Here is a 24771-nt window from a genome sequence, read left to right as displayed (position 1 = left end):
GGCCCACTTTTAAACACGACTTCAGAAAATCCAGGGCAGCCGATTAAAGTATGCAGCAGGATGCTGAGCAGCAACTGCTACCACCACCTTTACTTTTTTGCCTTTGATCTGAAATGAAAAAAATGATTTTCATTGTATATCTTATATTTAAAATATCGTAATATATTAGGAAATTTCAAGAAGGTTTGCCGTTTATCCTTTGAACATCATGAGTATCATGGAAATGAAACATGAGCATAGAATAAGAACAAAAAGACTCAAGAAAGACAGTACATATCATTTAAAGTAAATAATCACAAATAAGATGTAAATAAAACGTGATCGCTATTACAAATATTAACAAATAATACAAGAACAATTAATTGTAAATGCCGTCACTACTATTGGTCATGATCTTCAGTGATGCATCACGAATAAATATTATTGATATTTTAGAAATATTTTTAACAAGAATAAGGATTTATATATATATATACTATTATATTATATTATATTATATTATATTATATTATATTATATTATATTATATTACATTATATTATATTATATATATATATATATATATATATATATATATATATCAAAATGATCAGGGAAGGACTTAGGACTCACTTAAAATATAGGGATCGAATGATCTTTGTTAGCTGTAGTCATCGTAGTCAAGATCATCGTCAGGTTGGATATACATATATTCACCGTTAGGTAGGAGACCTACAAGGTACGAAAATGAAATTTGTTCTTTTGAATAAATCATTGTTCAAGAGTATCCTAGTAATACATACGTCATTTAAAAACGTGGGTGGAAATATTACTATCGTGTAACATAATTATGTATTCCCATGACCAACAGAAGCAACAGGTTACGACAAAAAAATCTTTAAGATGGCAAATATATCTCATTAATTTTAATGATCAAGATAGAGATAGATGAAATTATGAGTATTTCTTCTTTTTTTTTTCTATTTCATTATCCAAGTTAAACAAAGAGCGTGTATACTCTTTCTACTTTGAAAATATTACTTCTCGACGAAGAAGGAAAAAAAAACAAAAAAGAAAAAGAAAAAGAAAAAGAAAAGAAAAAAAGCATTGTAATCGTGTCTAATTGTGATGTTAATAATGAAAAATACAAATTTCGCGTGATAAGGAATAGATATATCAGGGATATTAAGGAAGGGAAAGAAATTAAGAGATGAGAAAAAGGTCTGAAATCGTTTCTTTTATAAATTCCTTTTCTTTGTTTTCCTTTCGTTTTTTTTTCTTTTTTTTATCTTTTTTCCGTTTCCTCCTTCTCTCTTACCTTGGGAATTAGGCTCGGGAAGATTTTCTCGTGGTACCAAATGCATCACCGTGGTTTTCCCGAAAGGAAGCCCAAGAGCACCGAGCGTGACATTGCTGTGCAGAAAACGTCCCTGGTAGATTAGCCGCAGGATCTCCGCTTTGGCAACAGCCTCTTCCGCCCAGTCTGAAGAAACAAAAGTATTCTTTTAACGCGAATACCCTTTCCTCGTGATCCGAGGTATTTTCGAACTTTCACTTAGCTTAATCTTTTAGAATGTGGACAGGGAAATTGATTAGATGCTCAACTAGAACGCGATACTATCAAGAAAGATTGAGAGAGAAAAAAAATATTTCGTTCCGACTTAAAGATCTGTTCTCTTCTTCTCTCTCTCTTTCTCTCTCTCTTGCTCTCTCTCTCTCTCTCTCTCTCTCTCTCTCTCTTGCTCTCTCTCTCCCCCCCTTTTTTCCAAGAATATTTACAATCCGATCAATTATAAAATTCTACAAACAATTGATTATACGAATAACGTTTCGTCGATATTCGAATACAAAAAGATTTCATTCGTTTAAAAGAGAAAGAGAGAGAGAGAGAGAGAGAGAGAGAAAGAGAGAGAGAAAGAAAGAGAGTTATATTTAAAAGCAGAAACACACTCGGCTATGCTTCTCTCTTTGCTTTGCGAGTGATATATGAGGATCGCCGTTGATTTTTCAATCCCGAAGTTGTTTGAAAGATTCTCGATGCAATAATCGACAGTAGCGTAGCTCGGTCTCATAAATCTTATGCCCCCGTTTGAATTCAACCGACTAACGACCGCCTTCCTATCCGGTACTCTATCCTCGTTCTACAGGAGCATCTGCGGAATGTCGAAATCCAATAACAACCTACCTTCCGGCCAGTTTTCAAACACATGGTGCGCTATATCCCCCGCGGAGTCGCTCGGACTGAATAGGAACTCTTTTGTCTTACCACTGACGAGGATGAGGCGTAGATTTATCTGTAAAATATCAAAAGCAACGGTGATACTTAGATAATGTGAAAAGTTACGATACAAAAGAAAAAAAAAAAAATGTACATTCAATGTCTGTTATATAACTCATGTATTTCGTAGATAGATATTTAATTACATAAAAGCTCTTTTATATCTGGTATTTTTTTCGTCTCTTTTTTTTTCTTGTTTTCTTTTCCTATTTTTTTTTCTTTTTTTTTCTTTTTTCTTTCTTTCTTTTTTTCTTTTTTTTTTTTCTTTTTTTTTTTTTTTTTAATTTTTGACGAACGTAAAACTATCGATTTCATCATGATACCTATCGTAAAAGCTATTTTTTCTCTCGCACCCATCCCGATATCATTTCAATGTCCGACGAATTTTTTCAATCTTCGTGAACGATCGGATCTCTATAATAAAAACCCTGAAGGGTATATACGCATGTGTATACTCTCTCTTTCTCTGTCTGTCTGTCTGCTTGTTTTTCTGTCTCCCTCTCTCTTTTTCTGTCTGTCCGCCTTTCTCCCTCTATCCTCCCCCTCTCTCTTTCTATCTGTCCGTCTTTCTCTCTCTCTCTTTCTCCCTACCAGTTTATCTATCCAACCAACTATCTGCGACACTTCAACACGAATCTATCGACCCGAGCACCCTTCCGTAGCATCCATCTTTTTTCTGCGACAAACGAGCTGGCGCTTTCGGACTAGGCGCAAACCTCTTAACCGACTTTTTTTCTTAACCGCATATCCGAATACTTTGAGTCTTTTTCTTCATCGACTTGGACATGGATCACGCAAGAGAAAATTCTTCCGCTGCAACATCCTATTCTCGGCACGTATGTACATATATCGTCGTTTTAAACATAATCGATCAGTCTTATTGTAATTAACATATCGAATAAAGTCGATTTAAAAATAAGAGATTCACCTGAATTAATCGCCTACATAATTTTTGTTCTATACGCAAAGATTTGTTTCTATGATGTAAGTATGTAGATTAATGTGGAATAAGCTTATTTGTTTTACGTACTAACAGATTTCCTTTTATTCCTTTATTTAATACTTTGTGCATTAATCACGAGTCTGATTTCATGAGCTCTAAAAAATACTTTATCGATCAATCACGAATTAAACTCAGAAAAACTATATATATATATATAGGAGCATAAGTTCATTGCTACATATGTAATAAAATAAACTGTATAAAGCGAAGAACGTGTTTTATCAGGAAGAAAAAAAAATTATAAAAATGTATTTAAAATTATTCATACTTTTTGTTCATTTGATCGAATTATTCTTTTAACAAAACAAAGAGAAAAGAAAAAACAAAAAAATAATAATGATAAAGTACAACGTATTAATAATAAACAGGATATTTTATATATTTCTGTCATAATTTATGTCATGTTTAAATTTATACTATTTCTTCTGTAACAACAATTTATTTATAAATTGACAGGATTGAAAGTCTTTATAAGTATATAATATTTATGCTCATTCATTTATTAACATTATAATTATTATTATTATTATTATTATTATTATTATTATTATTATTATTATCATTATTATTATTTTATCATATTAAAAAGTTTTCAAATTAAGAAAGCTTTTCGTTGTAGATATGTACTTTGGCGGATGCGAATTCAATTATCGAACGAGAACCAGTCGGCATAAATAATCACGGACGGCGAGAAGGAGAGAAAGACACACACACACACACACACACACAGAGAGAGAGAGAGAGAGAGAGAGAGAGAGAGAGAGAGAGAGAGAAACGAGGGAGATAGAGGGAGTGGGAGAAACGATAAAAGGGTGTAGTCTGGAGGGGTTTCAGGTCGAAAGAGAGCAGAGGAAGAGGAGGAGGAGGAGGAGAAAGAGGAGGAGGGCGGTAGGGCTTTACTACGCCCAGCTCGTGACCCTTTGCGGTCTTTGCGGTCGCAAGAATCCGTTGTTCGGCCGCTAAAGCGTAAATCATTGTCCTCGTCGGACGAATTATCGGCCAATGCTAAAGGCGTGCGCCTCACCAAACGTTGCCAGACGCTTACTAACCCTTTGCGAATTCGATAATGTCAGCCATCGTACGATCATTCTTATACGTTGATTCATTCTTTACTTAGAATAATAATAATAGTGATAATAATAATAATAAAAAGAAAGAAAGAAAGAAAGGGAAAAATGAAATCTACAGAATTCAGATAAAGCAAGAGATAGACGTTATAGTATTTATACGATTAAGTGAAAAAAAAAGTGAAAGCATAAGATTTAGAAAGAAAGATATTAAATTCGTTTGCTTCTATACTTTCGAATTTTAAGCCAAGACCAAAGAGTATACATATATTTATTAAATTGACAAAAAATTTTCCATAACGTTTCGATTTATTCTGATATATATATATATAGAATCTCTCTTTTATGCAGAGAAAACGATATAAAGTCATGAATAAAGATAAGAGAAAAATAGTAAAAAAAAAGTAAAAAAAGAGAAAAAGAAGAAGGTGAAGAAGAAAGAAAAAAAAAGAAAAAAGGAAAAAGAACACGAAATTTTACGATCTTCGGTGGTAAGTTCGAAGCGAGGAATATGGTTTTTATAAGAGGTAAAAATAAATAAGTAAAAGATCGGTATTTAAGACAACGAATTATTAATAATACTTAAGGTACGTGAATACTAGTAGGATTACAATGGAATTACAAATGATGAATAGAGATGAAAGTAGACTGGAGAAAGAGATATCCAGATTGTGAGTGTAGGAAGATGAAAGAGAGAGAGAGAGAGAGAGAGAGAGAGAGAGAGAGAGAGAGAGAGAGAGAGAGAGAGAGAGAGAAAGGGAGGAAAGAGAGTTTCAGCAGAGGATCGTTTCCGAAGAGACGATAAGTCCTCCCGAGAGTATCGAGCGCTTGTTTCCTCTTCGAGGAGACGGAAGCGGGTTGCTTTCACGATTAACCGTTATCGTTCAACGTGAGCGAGCCGAATTTTAAGCGTTTGCTCGTTACACCGAAAACGTCCCTTCGGAAGCCCAGAAGAGTATGAGAGAGCGAGAGAGAGAGAGAGAGAGAGAGAGAGAGAGAACAAGTAAGTTAAATAGAGATGGAGAGAGATAGAGAGAAAGAGATAGATAGATAGATAGATAGATAGATAGATAGATAGAGAGAGAGAGAGAGAGAGAGAGAGAGAGAGAGAGAGAAAGAGAAAGACAGACAGAGGAGAGAGATCGATGTTTAAAGTTTCGAAGTCTAGTTCGTCGACAGGCCTCCCTTCGATAACTCTTCAAGGATATAAAGAGGAATCGCTTTGACGATACTTGGACGATCTTGCTGCGAGAAGCTTAACCGTTAGAATCGACAAACTGTAGTCTCGTAAACTGCTTTTATGATATGGCCGACTTGTGTGATATACATATGTATGTATTATTATATTTACGTCGATTCCGATGCCATCCTTATTCTTTTCTAGTACTTTCGATAACATTTTCCTAACTTATATTTTTACGAAGTAAAGCAGTAAAAAAGAAAAAAAAAAACAAAACCAAACAAAGGAAAAGAAAAAAAAAAAAGAAAAGAAAGAAAGGAAGAAAGCAAAAAACAAAAATGAATTTAAAAAGTAATAAACTTATTCCAAATCTAAGAATTCAATTTGTTATTATCTTTAATAATTTACGTCGGATTTTCACGTCGTCCCTATGAAATTTCCTTTTTCATTTTTCTTCTTCTTCTTTCTTTTTTTTTTTTGTTTTTTCTTTAAGCTCGCAAAGAGGAGAAGAGAAATTGAAAGAGACAAGAATGAACACAGAAGAGAAAGAGAGAGAGAGAGAGAGAGAAAGAGAGAGAGAGAGAGAGAGAGAAAGAGAGAGAGAGAGAGAGAGAAAGAGAGAGAGAGAGAGAGAAAGAGAGAGAGAGAAAGAGAGAGAAATAGAAAAGAAAGGAAGATGTGCGTGCTTGTACTGGTTAAATCCGAAGAGACTTAAGAGTCGTTGAATGGTGGTAACGTGCGTACAATGTTGCGTGCATAAGGCGAAGTTTGCAGAGAAGCACGTTATCTACGTTTTGAAGTCGTGGAACCGTGGAAAGAGAAAAGGGTGTATCGTTGCCTCATGGCCCAAGAGAGAGAGAGAGAGAGAGAGAGAGAGAGAGAGAGAGAGAGAGAGAGAGAGTGTGTGTGTGTGAGAGAGAAAGAGAGAGTGTGTGGGAGAGAAAGAGAGAGAGAGAGAGAGAAAGAGAGAGAGTTTTCGGAGAGTCGGTCGACCAACACGTACTTCAAAGGGATTTATTCATGCGGTAGCGTTCGATACTCTCGCTCTTCTTTTTTTCCATCATACTACCCATCTTCTCTCTTTCTCTTATGGCTCTTGGCAAGTGGAGTAACACGTTGAACGAACGCGTACTACACGACGATGCGTTGTGTTCTTCGTTCGAGTTGGCGGCTACCGTGTGTTCAAAAGAGGCACTGCTGCTTCTCTGACTCTCTCATCTTCTTTCCCCTCTCCTCCTTCTGCCCCTCCTCCTCCTCTTTCGTCTCTTCCCCACCAATATTCTCTTCTCCTCTTCTCCTTCATCCTCCTCTTCTCACCACCCTTTCTTCAACCTACTCTTTCGGTCTGGAAACGCTTTCTATACGTTTCCTGCATCGTGTATCAAGTTTACCCCTTTCGGTGATAAACGTGAGTTCCGACTCTCTCTCTCTTCCTCTCTCTCTGTCTCTTTGTCTTTTTCTCTCTTTCTTTACTTGCTAAAGTCGAGTGCTGAAATCAACTGAATGATAGTAGAATAAGTGCGTCTCTCTATCCCTTTTCCCGAATAATAAACTCTTCCTTCGAGTCGTTATATCTTTTATAGTTATTTAAGTCCCCCTTCGTTCAAATACAATGGGGTTGGAGATGAAAGGGTGCAGATACGGATTTTTTTTTTAACTCTTAACCTTTGAATCAACCCAGGAAATTTTGTTGTAAAGTGTATATGCATCTTGCATTCATGAGAGCATCATACTATATAAAATGTTTTCCTTGGGAGTTATTAAATTTTCCCGATTAAAATGGGAAAAGGGGAAAAAATGTACAAGAGAAGAAGATCAACTAGATATTCCTATATTTATTTATTTATTTATTTATTTATTATTATTTTTATTATTATTATTATTATTATCATCATTATTATTACTACTACTATTATTATTAATATTATTATTATTATTATTTATGAGAACAGACGATACGATTTAGTTTATAGCATCGAAATCAAATTAGCATAAAATGCATCCAGTAACCCTAAGTTGACCGTGAAAATGGCCTTTTTACGATGACCCTAGTCCGCCAGGTCTTTGATAATAACTAAATCGAACCGTGTTGACCGTGCATACGAAGAGAGCACTTCCGCTTTTATATTCGTCGATACGCTGATACGTATCCATCGTAAGCTTTCGCTTCATCGTTTTAAAAATTTACATTTACAATATATTCGATCGGGACGAATAATTCTAAACGTAAAAATTTAAAAGGGACATAGAAAAACGTAAAACGGAATGTAAACTATCCTTTAAAGAGTTGAATTTGGTTTTCTGGTATAAAAGAAAATTTGGGAATACGGTCGAATTCGGGAAGTCAAAACCACCAAATACAAGCCGGCAACCCGTTCTCTCGATGATTCAACGATTAGCGGTGAATCCATTTTAAAGCAATTTTAAGCCGACAATTAATGCCGTATCCGGTGGCCATTTCTATTCGTTTGGAAAGGACGAAACGTAGCTTTGTTAGAGAGCTGGAATCCCTCGGGAGAGTGTGATCGAACGAGGATCATCGATCTCTCGCATGTGATCGTTCCAAGTCGAAATCGGTAGGATCGATTCGACCTCTCCTCTTTCATGCGTTCTCTAACGCGTTCCAATTGCTCTCGTTTGCATCATCTCGTCATGGAATCCGTTTTCCTCGGATTTTCGAGCCCACGTTTGAGGTTTCAAGTCGAAATTTCGACGAATACCTTTTCTTTTTTTTATTTATTTATTTTTTTTTTATTTTTTTCTTTCAATGTAAAAAAATTCATCTATGAATTTTTACTCGGTTTTATTACAATTTGACAGATACCGAAATACTTTTGTTTCTTTTAAATCAAGGATCAAAGGGATATATGTTTCCGAAGAATTTGCCAATAGTCGATTATCTCGTTGAATAGATAATCAGATTTATAGATTGAACATTTTGAAATTTCATTAGTGCATATGCAAAATATGCATTTGTAACCATTTTCGATTAGGCTACATATCTGAAATTTATAAAGACTCGAATAATGCAAAATTCGTGTTCATATGATGAACGACTTTTTTTTTTTAAACAAATGACATTGTTTCTGATCGTATAGTTAAAGAAGTCATTGACCTCTACCGCGAATCGATCAGTCTTGGTCGTTAGATAGAAATACTTGGCACAGTTCCATCGAATTTAACAATGTGCACTTTAACTTAATTAACGCCGATGATAAATGATCGTCGCTGCAAGCTAGAATTTACGTACGAGTATGAAAGCTTTTTAGACTCATAAATTTGCTATATAATAATGGATGAATTAATTCGATGCACCGCGAGGTACGCTCGTTACATACATACATACATACATACATACATACATACATACATACATACATACATACATACATACATACACACATACATAATCTTCCTCAACTACCCCTTATTCTTTTGACCAGATTTTTTTTGATTTAGGCCACCGATTCCCCCCCCAACCTTTTATTATTTTTTTTTTTAATATTAAATAACGTTCTACATTTTATCGCTTACAAGTATCTTCTTTCATACGTGTAAAATTAACGTCATTTTTATTGGTAAAAATGAAAATATTAGAAAGTATTTAAAAAAGAACAAAGGAAAAAATAGGAAAAAAAAAAACAGAAAAAGAACACTCTTCGAGAAATAAATAGAATATATCTATATTGTATCTCTCGAAGAGGAACTTGGTATATATCTTGTCGAAGCAAATTAATTAGCACTTTCGAGTTATCTCACTAGACTCGAAGAACGATCTCACCCTGAAAAGCATGCCCGATCTAATAACAACAGTGATTCTTCTGATTAAGGCCAGGGTTAGAAGAACGATGAGTAGATCATCGAGACGTTTATCGATGCAAATAGGTTAAGTACACCTGTTACTACTATACCGTTCTCTCGGCGAATCGTAATAATAATCGTCGAAACGTTTGTTCGCGAGAACGCGATGTACGATCGTGCTTGCTCGCAAATATCGTCACTTCGAATTCTCTGCTCGAATGGTGGGACGCGTGGGAGAGCGTTGCCAAGTTACCGAACACGCAAAATGAATCGAATCTCCTGCTATCGCGTATGGGTGAGCCAAAGGACTCGACACGTCGATATCGATTCGATTGAAAAATTTTTTGTTCCAACGGCCTCAAATCATCAGGAAAAACATTCTCCAATTATTTCCACGTATAATACGCAGGATCGTCAATATTTTATAATAATCATTTTATCGATGGACCGTCTCATTTTATAAATTTTATCAAAGAATAATCGTCAAAATTTACATTTTACAGAGAGACACAATTGATTCTGATTAATGAAACAAATGACGCGAATAATTCACTTCTATTATTAGATATTTAATGTATGATTTTGTGATATTTACTTACGAATCATTATGAAGATTAGTTATAAAATAAATTTTGTTACTGTGCGTGTTATGTGCCAATTCAATTCTTTCCAATTATGATGATTGTTATCAACATCCTTACTATTATTATTATTATTATAACTTTCCCCATTTTTTTTCTTTTCTTTTTCTTTTATTAATCACGTCCTTCTCCTTTCTAAATTTCTCTTAAATCCAATAACATCATCGATATAATAAATTAATGCATATATAAATAAAAAAAGATTAATCAAAACTGTTCAACGATGTGTTCCAATTCTTAGATAGTTAATCTAAAAGTAAGAAGCCCCTGAATTTTCATTAGTTCTTTTAAATCGGAGCCTCGTAAAAGCAGAGAACGATTCATTGTTCCGGCTATATCGCCGTCGACGTCGATGGCGCTTCCTGTAAATCTAAAAGCGGTCTTCGCGCGTCTTCTATCGCTTAAGTGGCTGTTCCATTTAAGCATCGAGCTAAGCGTAGGCGCGAACTGATCTTGAAGGAAAATACATATTTCGATCATATTCCGGTAAGAAAATGTTTTCTATTAAAAATAAAATAAATTTCTAATATCTTATATATATATATATATATATATATATATATATATATATATATATCTAATATATATATAATCTAATATATATATCTAATAATTTCTAATATCTTATATATATATATATTTGAACGTAAAAATTTATATCAAAGAAAATTATTAGATGTAATAATATTAATATTTATCATCGTATACGATAAAATTACTAATAAGAAATAATTTTCTCTCTCTCTCTTTCTCTCTTTCACTTTCTATCTATCTATCTATCTATCTATCTATCTATCTATCTATCTATCTATCTATCTATCTTTCTGTCTCCTTTTATCTCTCTCATTCTGTCTTTTTATCGTTCACGACAAAACTTAAAGGAAATTCTTTATCCGGCAAAATACCAAAAAAAGAAAAATGACTAATCAAACGAATAACAATATCCTTAAATGGTAAACAACTTAGTATAAACATATTTCATACTGTTTAATAAGTCTACTCAAGTCGCGTTAAGCGGTATCACAACTAAAAGCGAATACTTTTTTCGACGATAAGCTATCACCGTTGCAGTCCGCTATCACAGTCTTCCCTAATAAAGGAGATCGCTTGAACGCGTGCTTTTCTAAGAATTCATATGAAGAGGGAGCTCGGTCCATTTATAGAACATAAAAGCTCATTTATGGACTGTCACACTTTGCCTTTTACGATTAAACTTTTCTATATAAATGACGATAAAATTTTTCTCATTAATCTAATTATTTATGTTCTTCAAGAAATTATTTTTTTTTATTTTTCTTCATTATCGAAATAACGGCCTTAGCCAAATAATAGGATTACTATAAAAACAAATACTAGAATTTTTGATCGATTAATAGGATTTTTACGATTTCATGCCGAAACTAGATATTCTAAAAATAAAAATAGTTCGTATATTTTTGTGTTATGTATATATATATATATATATATATATATATATATATATATATATAAAACGGAAATATTATTTCGTTTAAATAAAATTATTTTTTCATTTTCATTTTTTGTTCTCGAAATTGGAGTTAGTAACGATGATAGCGAACATAAAAAATTGAGTATTTAGTAAAAAGTCTATTGTTTCGAATATCAAAGGTAATATCGTCGACCATCAGCCTTCGACCGTCAGTTTCAATGTGAAAGTGTTGCCGTGTAAGAAAAATGGGAACATAATTTGAATCGGAAATCAAATCTGTCTTCTCGCATTTTCTATGGTCAAGGTTTCGTAAATGTGATACTTAAGCTGTTTCTAATTTAATTTTTAATGTAAATTATATTAAAAAGAAATAAGAAAAAGATTTCGTATCGAAATAAACAAATTTACAATCCTAGAAAAAAAAGCGTAGATTACTTTACATAAAAAAAAATCTTTCATTCGACGATACTTAACGGAAAAAAAATAAATAAATAAAAATAAAAAAAATAAAAATAAATGAAAAAATAGAACTCATAAACTTCTTTAAAATAGAATGAGTTCTACTATTAATAATGATATAATTATTCATTCCTGAAACTAACTTTTTGAGATTAATGTCATTATATACGATTCGTCCACGCAATATATTTCTCTTTCCTAATTCCGCTCACAAAAATCTTCTTATAAATAAATTGTCGTCATGCAGTGAGTAAATGGATGGAAAATATTTTGAAATGTTGCATTATCAAAAAAAAAAAAAAAAAAAAAAAAATGAAATAAAAATAAATTTATTCAAACAATGGATTCGAGTTTCACGAATATAAAAATGATACGCTTATATTAATTAATTCATTCATTAATTAATTTAATTTACTAATTATATGAATAATTAATTAATAAATTAATTAATCGATAAATAAAGAGAAAGTCTAAAGAAAGGCGATTAAAAATAATCTTGTATATTTTTGATCTCGCGGGAATATCATCATTCGACTTTTTCGATCATTTATCTCACGACATAAGATATTTTCATACATACTTTCACTGCTTTCACCTGGCCGGAGAAAGGATCGGAGTCTCGGAGTCAAAGAGAATATTTACCGTGAATAGGTAGCGTAATATTATATCGCCAGAATCTCGAGATATTTAATGTAAGATTTACACGGAAATACAAAAAGAACAAATATCTACAAGATAAACTTATCGTTTTTTTTTTTTTTTTTTTTTTTTTTTATATTACAATGATTTTATGAAAACTACGGGGATTGGTTTGGTTAATAATAAATTAAACGAGCGCGAACGTCTTGATTTATGATATCAATTATAATTAGAATTAACTGGCAATCACGCGTGACGTCGTCGTACGTTGCATTCTCGAATCGTTCTCGAAAATTAATTTGAAATAATTTTACCTTCGTGTTAAGGGCGAGAAGAGCAAGAATTCGAATCATGTTGGGACGACTTTAATGAGAAAGCCGTCGTCTACTAACGTAAAGACAAGTAGATTAAGTTGTCGAGGATCTTTGAACGTCTCATTTCGTAATTTGCAACGACTCGTGATATTCGAAACAAAGGGAAATTAGATAACGAAAAATAGAAAAGGATTGATTTATTCATTACACTAAATTCACATTCTTATAATATACACATTTATTTACGCATGTGTATGTATATACACCTTCTTGTTCTTTCCATCTCTCTCTCTCTCTCTTTCTCTTTCTCTCTCTCTCTCTCTCTCTCTCTCTCTCTCTCTCTCTCTCTCTCTCTCTCTCTCTCTCTATCTATCATTATTTTCATTTGAACTCTATACCGACGTTGTTAAATTTATGTGCTATTCGCAATCCGATATATATATTCGATTTAATTTAAATTATAATTACTACGTGAAGAAGTATTTATCTAATTGAAAAATATTTACATAATAATTCGATTTGATTTTTCAAATCATCCTTTTTACATATTTGCTTTCATTCTATCTATTCTATATTTTATATTCGATGTCGATAGATCTAACCGACTATTCTCTTACAGTACATGAAACAGGATACATACGAATAAAGAAGAAGGAATCGCTTATGTACGATATTCTCATATGGAATAAGAAGAAATTCTTTCTATCTCGTTCGCCGTAGCAACCCTTATTTATTACCAAGTGGCGACGTCGAAAACGGAAGCGGTGGTCCGTAAAAAGCGAAGATACTAGGAAGAGTAAAAGGGGAGGGGGAAAGATGTAACGGAAGTGGGCTAAGCTTGCGATGGTTTTACCTTGATACCGTGAACGCGCGTCACGATGTCGAGGCTATGAGAGTTGGGATCGACTAACCGGGTCATTGGGGCATTCGGGCGGCAAAACCGAGTGCATTCGTGCGCGCTTACATCCATACGTCCTCTGAGAGAATGACAGAGTGAGAGAGAGAGAGAGAGAGACAGAAAGGATGTATACACCACTGAAATCGAGTTCAGTTCCATAGGACTTGAATTCTCATATTGTATGTATACATTTACACGCATACAAATAGCCTTTCCTTTCGTTCTTTTCTATTTTTCATTAAAAGAAAAAAAAAAAAAGGAAAAAAAACACAAGGAAAAAAGATAAGAAGAAAGAAAAAGAAATCAATTCACCTTTAAAATATCCCAAGGATTTATTTCTCGCACAGTAGGGAAGAAAAAAGATAATTGATACAGCGACTGTGTCAATTGGTCCTTATATAATATATATATGTATATATATATATATATATATATATATATATATATAAATAAATGAATGAATAAATAAGTAAATAAATAAATAAATAAATAAATAATTAAATAAGAGAAATAAAAGAAGAGCAGCAACGTTTCGATTTCTAATTAAGCATTCAAATTTCTAGATTTTCTCGTTCTAATATTACAGATTATTCTCTGACTATCAGCTAAATGATTTTGATCAAGCAGAATTCAACAACGTTAATAACTTTTTTCTTATTGCGTATCCCTCGGAAAAATCTTAAAAAAAAAGAAAAAAAAAGAGAGAAAGACAAAAGAAAAGAAAAAGAAGAAGAGAAAGAGAAAAGAAAAAAAAAAAGAAGAGGCTATTTCGTATGACCTACCCATAACTTTCGAATTAACCGTAGATAGGAAATGGAGATCGGGAATGGGGAAATACAAGAATGAACACAGACGATTAGTTACGTTGCTCCTTTTACGACACTATGATTCTCTTTTTCTCTCTTTCTCTTTCTCTCTCTCTCCATTTTTCTCTTTCGTTCGCTTATTCGATCCTCGTGATTCGGACCATGCAAATTCATCGTGTTTTAACTTGTCTCTACGTGTACTTCCTACGAGAAAGAAAGAAAAAGATATATATATATATATATATATATATATATATATATATATATAAAGAGAGAGAGAGAGAGAGAGAGAGAGAGAAATTGGCACGAATGATCCTTTGATCTTCGGCCGTCGATGTCTGTCTCGTCGAGATACACGAGCGATACCAGCTTGGCCGATTGTAATTGGCGAATACTAATGAACCAACCGGCTATTTGTGGTCCCGATCGACTCTTGTGTTTTGTGCCTTTAATTATACCCTGTTTAGGAGCATAATTACGAATAGCTACGTGTATAGGTATTAGTTGATTTAGAGTTTATGATTGTTGGATCAGATCTAGTATAACCTAAACTAATTATGTTGATATTTTATATGTAGACCATTTTATGTAAATTCACAACGAAAAATAAAATCGTATTAAACGTATGTATTACGACTGGCTAAATTCCAAATTTTTTTTTTTCTTATATCTAATACATTGTTACATTTACATACTTACGTACATACATTATATCTTAGAAATTAGATTTTTTACAACTCATTCCATAACTTTGGATTTTTATCTTCTTCTCTATTTTTTTTCTTTTTTTTTCGATTCCTGAACTATATCTCGAAAAAGACTGATAATCCTTCTCACATTCCTCTCCCAAATAAGATTTTTATAAGAATATATTTTATTGTTTTCAATTAGCACAATATAGTAGAAATCAGACGTAATATTTTGGTACTAAAATCATATACCATCCGACAGGAATTCTATTCAATATCACGTAATCAGGTCAAGTTGAGTTCGTGTATCGATGATCATAAAGCCCATAATATTTTGCGATTAAATACGATTAAATACACGTACCTTGGACTCGTTAAAAAGGAAATTAACAAACGATATTAGTCGCAACTGTCAACGTATACTCAAATCGATTGCGAAATAATTATCACGATTTAATGGGAAACGTAATTGATTTTTTCCATGACGGACAAGTCCTATTATACTATTGATTTTTCGTTTTATCAGAGACTAATATGTATTGATATACGTAAAATTTGTTGTTTCTTTATTCCTTTTCATCGAAATAACTTTCCTTTTGTATTAAATGATTCGTGTTAACGTTCACGATTTATACGTAATACAATATTGAGTTTTTATGATCCTTTCCTTGATTTTGATATACGAAAATTAGAGTAAATTTTATTCATTAAAGAATATAATGAATCATTATCAATAATGCATGTGTGTGTGTATCTATGCATAGATAAATATATATATTTACAATATAATTATTATTATTATTCTAACCACAATAATAGATGTTATTACATTAATTCAAAACCGCTAACAGGTATCTATGTGGCCGTATAATCGTTAGATAATGAAAAGAGTGAGAGAGAGAGAGAGAGAGAGAGAGAAAATAAAATTTTACGAAGTAAATTTTAAGTGACACATACATTCATGACCCCGCTTTGAAATATTTCGCGGTGTACCTCGGCGTTACGGTGAACTCTAGTGAATTTACGGAATGCAAAAGCAGAATAGAGGAGGATGAAAAAAAGAAAAATACGTTAAAAGTCGTATTTGCTTGTATCGAAAAACACTGACTCTTTTTATTTTGTATGTCCTATTGAAAATAATAAACGTAAGTTATTAACGCCGGACGACATAAAAAATGGACGAAGGGAAAGTTCTAGATTAAAAACTCGAAAGACATAAAAGTTTTAAAACCTGGACGTATTCTTTTTTATTCATATCGAAAATCTTCGAACATTTCAATCGACTAATCGAATATGATTCTATTTTTTCTTTTCTTTTCTTTTCTTTTTTTTTTTTCTTTTCCTTTTCCATCTCGACTTAAATAGACGTAAATTATAAATACGTTATTTAAAAAACCGAGATTTTTTCATTTTTTTTTTTAGATGGACAAATAAATTTATTAAAAAATTCGGGCAATTCGATCTACGAATTTTATGAAATAGAAAACAAACACACAAATGATTCGTAAGTGTAACTCGTAAAAGTTGATGCGAATAAGTCGAGGGAGTAAATGTGCAAATAAAAATTTTTCTCTTTAGTCGTCATGGACATTTCCAAAACGGTTTGATCAAGGCCATGGAAGGATGGCCGCTCATAAATGATTGAAACGGGCATAAATAACACTGTTAAAGAGAAGTCGGCGATTGCTATCGTGAGGGAGCCAGCAGCAACAATGACGATGGTGGGCAGCCATCGATGGACCGATCAATCGGTAGAATTTATTGGCGGCTATTTACATGCTATGCGGATGACGGTAGTACGCCGCGAGCATCCGCAAACGACGAATAAAAACGAAGGAAGACATCGTGCATCGTACATACATAAAGACGAGCCGTGGAAAGACAAAACTCGGATGCAAAATTGCGACTCATTGTTCCGTTCACGCACGTGTATATATATATATATATAAAGAATGTGCGTTGGGAAGTTCGAAGCTCGCTTAAACGAAAGACAATGAAAAATTTACGACACTATCCTATTGGGAAAGGGATATAGGAAAAGGATATGATTAAAAATAAGGTGTATCTTTCGGACAAAGAAATGAATTTAAATGTGCGAAAATGACGACGCGTTGATAACGTACTACGATAATGGATATATCTTTTTTCTTTTTCTTTTGTCTTCTTTTTTCTCTATAATTTATATTTCGAATTATATAAGCTTTTAACGTGTCATAGAATAACATGAACAAAATATATATATATATATATATATATATATATATATATATATATATATATATATATATATATATAAAAGGAAAAAAGAAAAAAGGGAAAAAGAAGAAAGAAGAAAGGAAAAAAGGAATGAAATTATATATCAGGAAAGTGGTAAGACGAGAAAAATAAAAAAGTTAATCTTGGGTGGAACGAGTCAAACAAATTATTACTATTGAAAATATTCTGCAGGAATGTCTACTAAAACGAATAATCGGAATTTGTTCTTCCGATAAAAATTCCGATAATGAAAGATCGAGACAAAAAAATAAATGAGAGAAAAAAAAAATACAACGATAAACGTGAATGTTTCCGTGGGCTATCCATTTCGATTTAATATTTTATTCGCGCATGGATGATACAAGTTTTTGATAACTCAGTGCTGTTTGATCATGCGTTCCTTTTAACTATATGGACTATTGTATCGGAACAAATTGGATATGACTGAATACGATTTCCAACCGTATTATCGCGATATCATTTAAATTTATTTTTAACGTATTTTTGATTTATAGAAAGATAATAAAATCTTTGTTTCGAACATTTTCTAATAAAATTAGAAAATAAATACGTATATACAAATATTGTTTTACATCATTGTTTCTTTTTTTTTGTGATTAAATCAACTGTATTTTCACTTGTAATTTTAAACAAAAGAGACAGAGACAGTGAGAATGAGAGGAAGGAAGGAGGAAGGGAAACTAACGGATAGTCTGATTAACGTTTCACAAAGACCACCATATTCTTTTATGCGCAGACACAAGGAACTTTCACTGTACGGCAGACATAATCGTTTACCAACGTCTTATGCAAGTTCTCGCGTGAGATAGATCGTTACGATTGTGGAATAATTAATTTTATGCACTTCCAGTGGGCATGAACTTTCCAGAAACGAGACACGTATCTTTCCCTTTGCATCAAGGATGACTCGCGTTTTCTAAGATCTTTCCTTTTCCTATTAAAGAGTTGTTACTTTTTCAGGAAGGTGAAGCCTACCATCTTATACATACTTCCGGTAATTGTAAGGAACTATAGATATAATTATTGTTTTGTTTCAGTTCGAATGAAAATCCATTGTGAGAATTCTAAAGTAATATGATGTTACATTATAATTTTGAATTACACGATAACGTCATTAAATTTTAATTATTATATCAACGATGATCAATAGATTATTAATGATTAAAAACGACTATAACAATTAATGATCCCACGATGATCAATATATTAATGATTATAAAGATTATATTTATGGTGAAATATAATTACGATAAAGATCATTATTTAAAGTATATATTATACGATGATTCCTTTCGATCTCGATGTTCCTATTTCGAAAAATAATAGAAAGGAAGTGATTAAATTGAAGATCCTGTTTAGTTATGATGACCTCGCATTTTCCTTTCGTAGTTAAGGAGTCTCCAAGACGCTAGAATGGCGAGATATATTTTTCTCTTTTACATATATACAGAATAACATACATAAGAAAAAGACAAGGAATGCTGCTATTACACGCGTCTCCTACATATTTTCCAAGATAGGTCATTGAGATACGAAGAATTATTCAGACGAAAGTCGACAAGAGGAAGAAGAAAAAGAAGAAGAAGAAGAAAAAGAAGAAGAAGAAAAAGAAAAAGAAAAAAGATGAGAAAGAAGAAGAAAAAAGAAAGAAAGAAAGAAAAAAAAGAACTAGCAGCTCGAGATAAGAACAAAACCCTTCTTCCCGTCTCATTCTTTCACTCTCTTCCTCTCTAGAGATCTTCGTCTCTTTCATTTGTGTCTTGTGGATCCGTCACGATCTTCTGTTTATCGTCGCACCGGGACACGCCAAGATAACCACTTCTTCGGGGCTCCAAAGTCGACGCATCGAGAGTCTCTCGTTTTCTTCTCGATGAAGAAAGGAAAAAGATGGGTTGGAGTTGCTGAACGTAAGCTGACTTGGGGCGGGGGGAAATAAAAGTTACTCCGAGAGATCTTGCCAGAGAGAATTTTGCATCTTGATATACACTTGTGTTGTCGTCGATGTTATCTCTTTCTCTCTCTCTCTCTCTCTCTCTCTCTTTCTCTCTCTCTCTCCCTCTCCCTCTTCCTTCTTTTTTTCTTTTTTTTTGAATGTTTACCGCTCGTAGATTTCTATAATGCCAACTCGAGAAAGAGAGAGAGAGAGAGAGAGAGAGAGAGAGAGAGAGAGAGAGAGAGAGAGATAGAGAGAGAGAGAGAGGGAGAGAGTCACTACATCGTTGTAGAAATGTACTACTACCGTCTTCCTACCAATTCTTTCATTTTCCTCTTCCTGTGTAATTCACGAGAGAAGGTATATGATATACTTTTCGCTTGGACGGCTTTGTAGCTCGTTTGCCTTTTATTGAAGGACAGCAGTAGTTCGATAGTACAATAATTTTCCACTGTCTTATTACATGCTGTATACTTCGAGAAAAGTAATGTCAGTTGGTTCCTCAAGCTCTTAACAAACTTAGCTCGTAGAACAGGTGACGTTTGGTTAATATAAAACACATTTAAAGTGGGAACACACCTCGAGAGTCCAAGTTTATAAAGCGCCTTCGCCACGAGATCTGGGTCAAGTCTGGGTCATCTGTATTCTAAACTTTCTATAAAACGCGACACGACTATAGGTATACCGCACGAATCCCTTCTAAATATTTCGTTCTTTCGTGTATATATATATATATATATATATATATATATATATATATATATATATATTATATGTATATGTATATGTAACTATTATGATTAATGGGGGAGGAAGGCGAGGTGATGGGGAAGGAAGGGAAGAGAGGAAAAAAAGAAATTTAATTATTTATTTCAAAAAAACTTTACAATTCGTTACTTATTACGTTTATACGTGTAATAATACCGTAACGATAAACGCGTTACGATATAAGTTGCACTCGTTAAACCTCGCTAATCGCTGACCGATACGCATTACAGATAACAACGACAAATAGCGAGGAATTAACGAGCGTAAAATCGAACGCTTCCGTTCTAAGCTTGAACGTTACTTCTCTTTGCGTGATAATGGTAAGGTCTCGTCGTAATGTCGCGCTAATTAGTACAATACGAATAGACGTGTTCATTGATAAAATTGTCTTTGCAATGGACGATTATAGTCCTCAGATCATCCATTATATTTATTATTCATTAATTCGATTCACATGAAATTATACGAAACACGAAAACCACGAACATTTTATCGATAACACGTTTCTTATCGTAAAGAAAATAGATTCCATCTTCGTCGGTTGCGAAAACATTCCAAATAAAATTACGAAAGACACACACAGAAATGATCGAGGCATTTTTCTTTCCGACGATATCCTCGTCCTTCGTTATCGATTCGAAAAGTCCCATCCTCATTCGTAATTTCGTAGATACGTCTATCTTACAGGACGAGATGAGTGTTCCGTATGTATGAGACGGATCAGGGGTTTTCAAGCCAATTTTCTCGAAAAACGATTTAATTTCGTAACCCGCCGTCAAATTTTCCCTCAACGAAATATCATTTCGTCTAGGAGAAAAAACTGAAAAAAAAAACAGAGAAAGAGAAAAAAAAAGAAAAAGAAAGAGGGAAAGAGAGAGAGAGAGAGAGAGATAGAGAGAGAGAGAGACAGAATTTTGTCTGATAAAATATTTGAGATTAATATTAAAAATTCATGCAAATAAAACTACTATTAAAACTGCTTATCGATATAAGAAGATAAAGCAACATTTTGCTTTTTGTTTTTTATTTTCTTCTTTTTAATTTTCTTTATTGTATCATTTTTGTTTTAAGATACATTCGCATATCACATCGTTGATTCACTTTAAACGTATCCATTCTCTTTTTCTCTTAAACAACACTAATACACTTTTAAAATACTTTCGAAAGTAACAGCTTGCCGATCCAATGAAATCCCCGATTAGCCTAAATAAAATCGGGGATTTTCGAGCCGATACCAACGACAAAATTCTTGGAAAGAACTGCTGAGCTCTTTCCGACGGAGAAGACGATTTTGAAAAAGCTCTACTGAAAACCCCTGAGATTAGAGAAACCGATATTGTGAATGCGGACTTAGACAGAGTGAGGATACATAGAAGAAGAAGGAGGAGGAATCGGGAAGGCTACTCTGCCGATCGCGTCTGTATTCACGCCGGTCTGACCAACAACGATAGATCGGCAATATCTTCTTGGCATTTCACGGTGTATCCCATGGCATCTCGTAACGCACGCTGGCAGAGCCTTGGAAGCGTACACTAACCTCGTCGTTCCCCTACTATCTTTCTCACTCGATACCCCCTCCTAATCTCTCTCTCTCTCTCTCTCTCTCTCTCTCTCTCTCTCTTTCTCTCTTTTTCTCTTTCTCTGTCTCTCCTTAACCATCTCATGTTGTTCCAACGCCCATCTTCTATCCCATCTTCCATCCCTGACCTCGACTTTTGTCTCGATCTCTTTCCAACTCCTCGACGTGTTCTTCCTTTTATACTTTTTCATCATCTTCTATGTATTCTCTCTCTCTCTCTCTCTCTCTCTCTCTCTCTCTCTCTCTCTCTCTTTCTCTACTCCGTTCGTTCCTACCTCTCAAATCTAATTCGTTCCAGAAGAAATTCCACAAGTTCGATGCGATGAAAATGGATACACGTAGAGAAATCCTCGGTAAAATCTTATTCGAATATGAATATCCGTGAAGGGACAGCACGTTAAACTTCATCGACGGAAAGATCGTAATATTCAAGGTCTGATGTTCAACCCTCTTTTCCATATCCAAAGAATCTCTTATTTTCACGGGTCACCAATCATCTCAATCTACAACTTCCATTCTTTCCTATCTAGCGATATATACACACATACATACATATATACATACACACATATATATATATGCATTTACAGATGTAATACTGATATACAGATATCTTTAGAAGCAGGTAGATCAAGAGAAAACCTTTCTCTTTCTTTAAATCGATGTTCCCTCTACGATCTTGTTCTTCTTCTACTTTAATCGACTTCATTCTCGACTTGTTTCTTAGAGAGACTGGTTTGCTTCGACGAGCGTCGCTCTTTTCTGGCCTTTTTCGCGCGGCCTTTCACAGGAGTCCTACTGTTTTATCAAGGATTCCTTTTTCCTTTTTCTTTCTCTCTTCCTCTCCTTCCGCTTACTATTTCTCCTCTTCCTTCATCCATCCCTTCGTTTTCAGTCTTCGTACTTCGTTTCTCTGATATCACGATTGTTCTCCTACTTGCCTACCCTTAACGAGACTTGATTTTACATCGAACAAAGTAAAGCTTTTCGAGTAGTCTCAATTCGTTCTTATTGCAATTACGTGAAATAAAAGAAAAATAAAGAGAATCAGATGAGAATAAGATGATAAAAGAAGAGAACCTCAGATTCATCTTGAGCCCTACTTCCTTTTCATAATTTTACGAGATTTATTTAATATTTTGTCATTATATATCGTCATCATCAACGATAAGGTCATCTTCCTCTGATTTTTAAAGAACGAGAAACTAGAAAAAGAAACGTTCTTGCTATTTTTTTTCTTTTTTTTCTTTTTTTTTTTTTTTTTACGGACCACGTTTCTCGTTCTCGTTCATTCTCGCTAAAGAGCTCCTCCACGCGTTATGCTCCATTCGATGATTATACTTCCTTTCGTTCGGGGACGAGCATTCACCGAATATCTCTTTTATACTTTACTTGTTCAGCTTCATGCGAAGTACGACCGAAACGAATCTCACCTTCTCTCTCTCTCTTTCTCTCTCTCTCTCTTTCTTTCCCTCTCTCTCGTCTCATCGTTTCGCTTCCTTCGTGATTCACAGACGATCCTGAATCGACAAGAAGACCCCAGAGCAAAGTTTTTCATGACCTCAGGAAGAAACATGTTCGTATATTCTTACTCTTATTATTATATTTGCATTATTATTATTGTTGCTTGATCTTTTTCAGGGAGAAACTCGGTTCAACTTGGTCTAAGGGGGACACAATACGTATTTTCGGTGTGGAAAGGTACAGTGTAAAAAATGGGGGAAGTGAGACCACGTGTAAGAGAAATGAAGGAAGAAAGAGAGAAAAAAAAGATAGAAAGAAAGAAAGAAACAGAGAGGGTGAGAGAGAGAAAGAAAGAGAAAGAGAGAAAAAAAAGAGGGTGAGAGAGAGAGAGCGAAAAGGCAGGCAGCTTTCGTAGAAATTACAACGAAATACCGGCTAAGATAACGACCGTGCATTGTTCGTGGAAACGAAGGGAGAAGGCCCTTCTTCTCTCCTTCAGTTTGCCCTTCTACCTCGAGATATCTGCCCTTGAATGGAGACGGCTAAAGATCGACACGAGCGCGTTCCACGCTAACTTCAACGCGCTCAGTCACGCTGCCTACGTGACACAATTTTGCAATGTAGGCGATCCCTTTCGAAAGAGTAGAAAAGAGGAGTGAAGGAAAAAAAGGAAAAAAAAAAGAAAGAAAACAGAAAAAGAAGAATCCAAATTGCTCATGTTTCTCTTGACTTGAACACTTTCTTTATAATTTTATTCGATATTTGCAAAATTATCAGGATAATTATAATTACGTCGATATTTAAAATCTTAATAACGAATAAATGAATGGAAAATTAAATCGTGTTAAAAAGTTTGAAATTGCCGATAACCAATATGATTATCCCTCTATTAGAATTATCGATTTGAATTACAATCGAATCCAATTGAATTATCTATTTGAATTATAAAAATTAATATTCACAAGTTTTTTTTTTTTTTCATTTTATCTTCAAAATATCTCAATTGTATTATTTTCAAACTAAATATCAAATTTTGTTACATATAAAAATACCTGACGAACAATCATATCATATATTATATTCTGTCGTTTCTGCCGCTTCTTCCAGTCGGATTATCAGACTTTTTAACGAGTTTTACGCTTCAAGGTCGACTTCATCAGCAACTACTCTTAACAAAACGCAAACGAAGGAACGAATTTGCCAGCTAGTAGAGAAACGTAGGTTGAGAAGCGTGGGTTGGAAATTTTTAAAACGAGGTTTTTCGGGGAACGGGTTTTCGAGAGTCTCGAAGGTTCCTAGCTTGTAGAGAACTTAGTCGAGTGGGAATCTTCGTGGCTTTGTTCTCGATGTTCCACAGAAAACTAGGAACGCTACCCTGTCTGACGTAATGCACGAGAGTGCAGCAAATGTAAACCTCTATCTCTCTCTATTTCTTTCTCTCTTTCTCTCTCTCTGTCTCTCTCTTTCTTCCTCTCGTTTTTCGATATACTCTTTCCTAGTCTTTCAGATTGCGAACGACGTTTACGCTCCTTTCCATTGCGATCAC

At 33.8% G+C, this 24771-nt stretch overlaps 1 protein-coding gene across 1 annotated transcript in view; it reads right to left on the bottom strand.

Annotated features, from left to right (window-relative positions):
• Positions 1 to 24771, bottom strand: part of LOC124426153 (ubiquitin-like protein 3) — an 84790-nt gene that overhangs the window by 1478 nt on the left and 58541 nt on the right. The window contains exons 2-4 of the mRNA XM_046967503.1: positions 2165 to 2273; positions 1298 to 1462; positions 1 to 108 (exon numbers count right to left, since the gene is read on the bottom strand). The exon at positions 1 to 108 is cut by the window's left edge and continues 1478 nt beyond it. Of these exons, the coding sequence (XP_046823459.1) occupies positions 44 to 108; positions 1298 to 1462; positions 2165 to 2273 (339 nt within the window). The 3' untranslated portion in view covers positions 1 to 43. The remainder of the gene's footprint in view (positions 109 to 1297; positions 1463 to 2164; positions 2274 to 24771) is intronic.

Source organism: Vespa crabro, chromosome 8, assembly GCF_910589235.1.
Source record: "Vespa crabro chromosome 8, iyVesCrab1.2, whole genome shotgun sequence".
Classification (NCBI taxonomy): Eukaryota; Metazoa; Arthropoda; class Insecta; order Hymenoptera; family Vespidae; genus Vespa; species Vespa crabro.
This window is presented reverse-complemented; position numbering and strand designations above follow the sequence as displayed.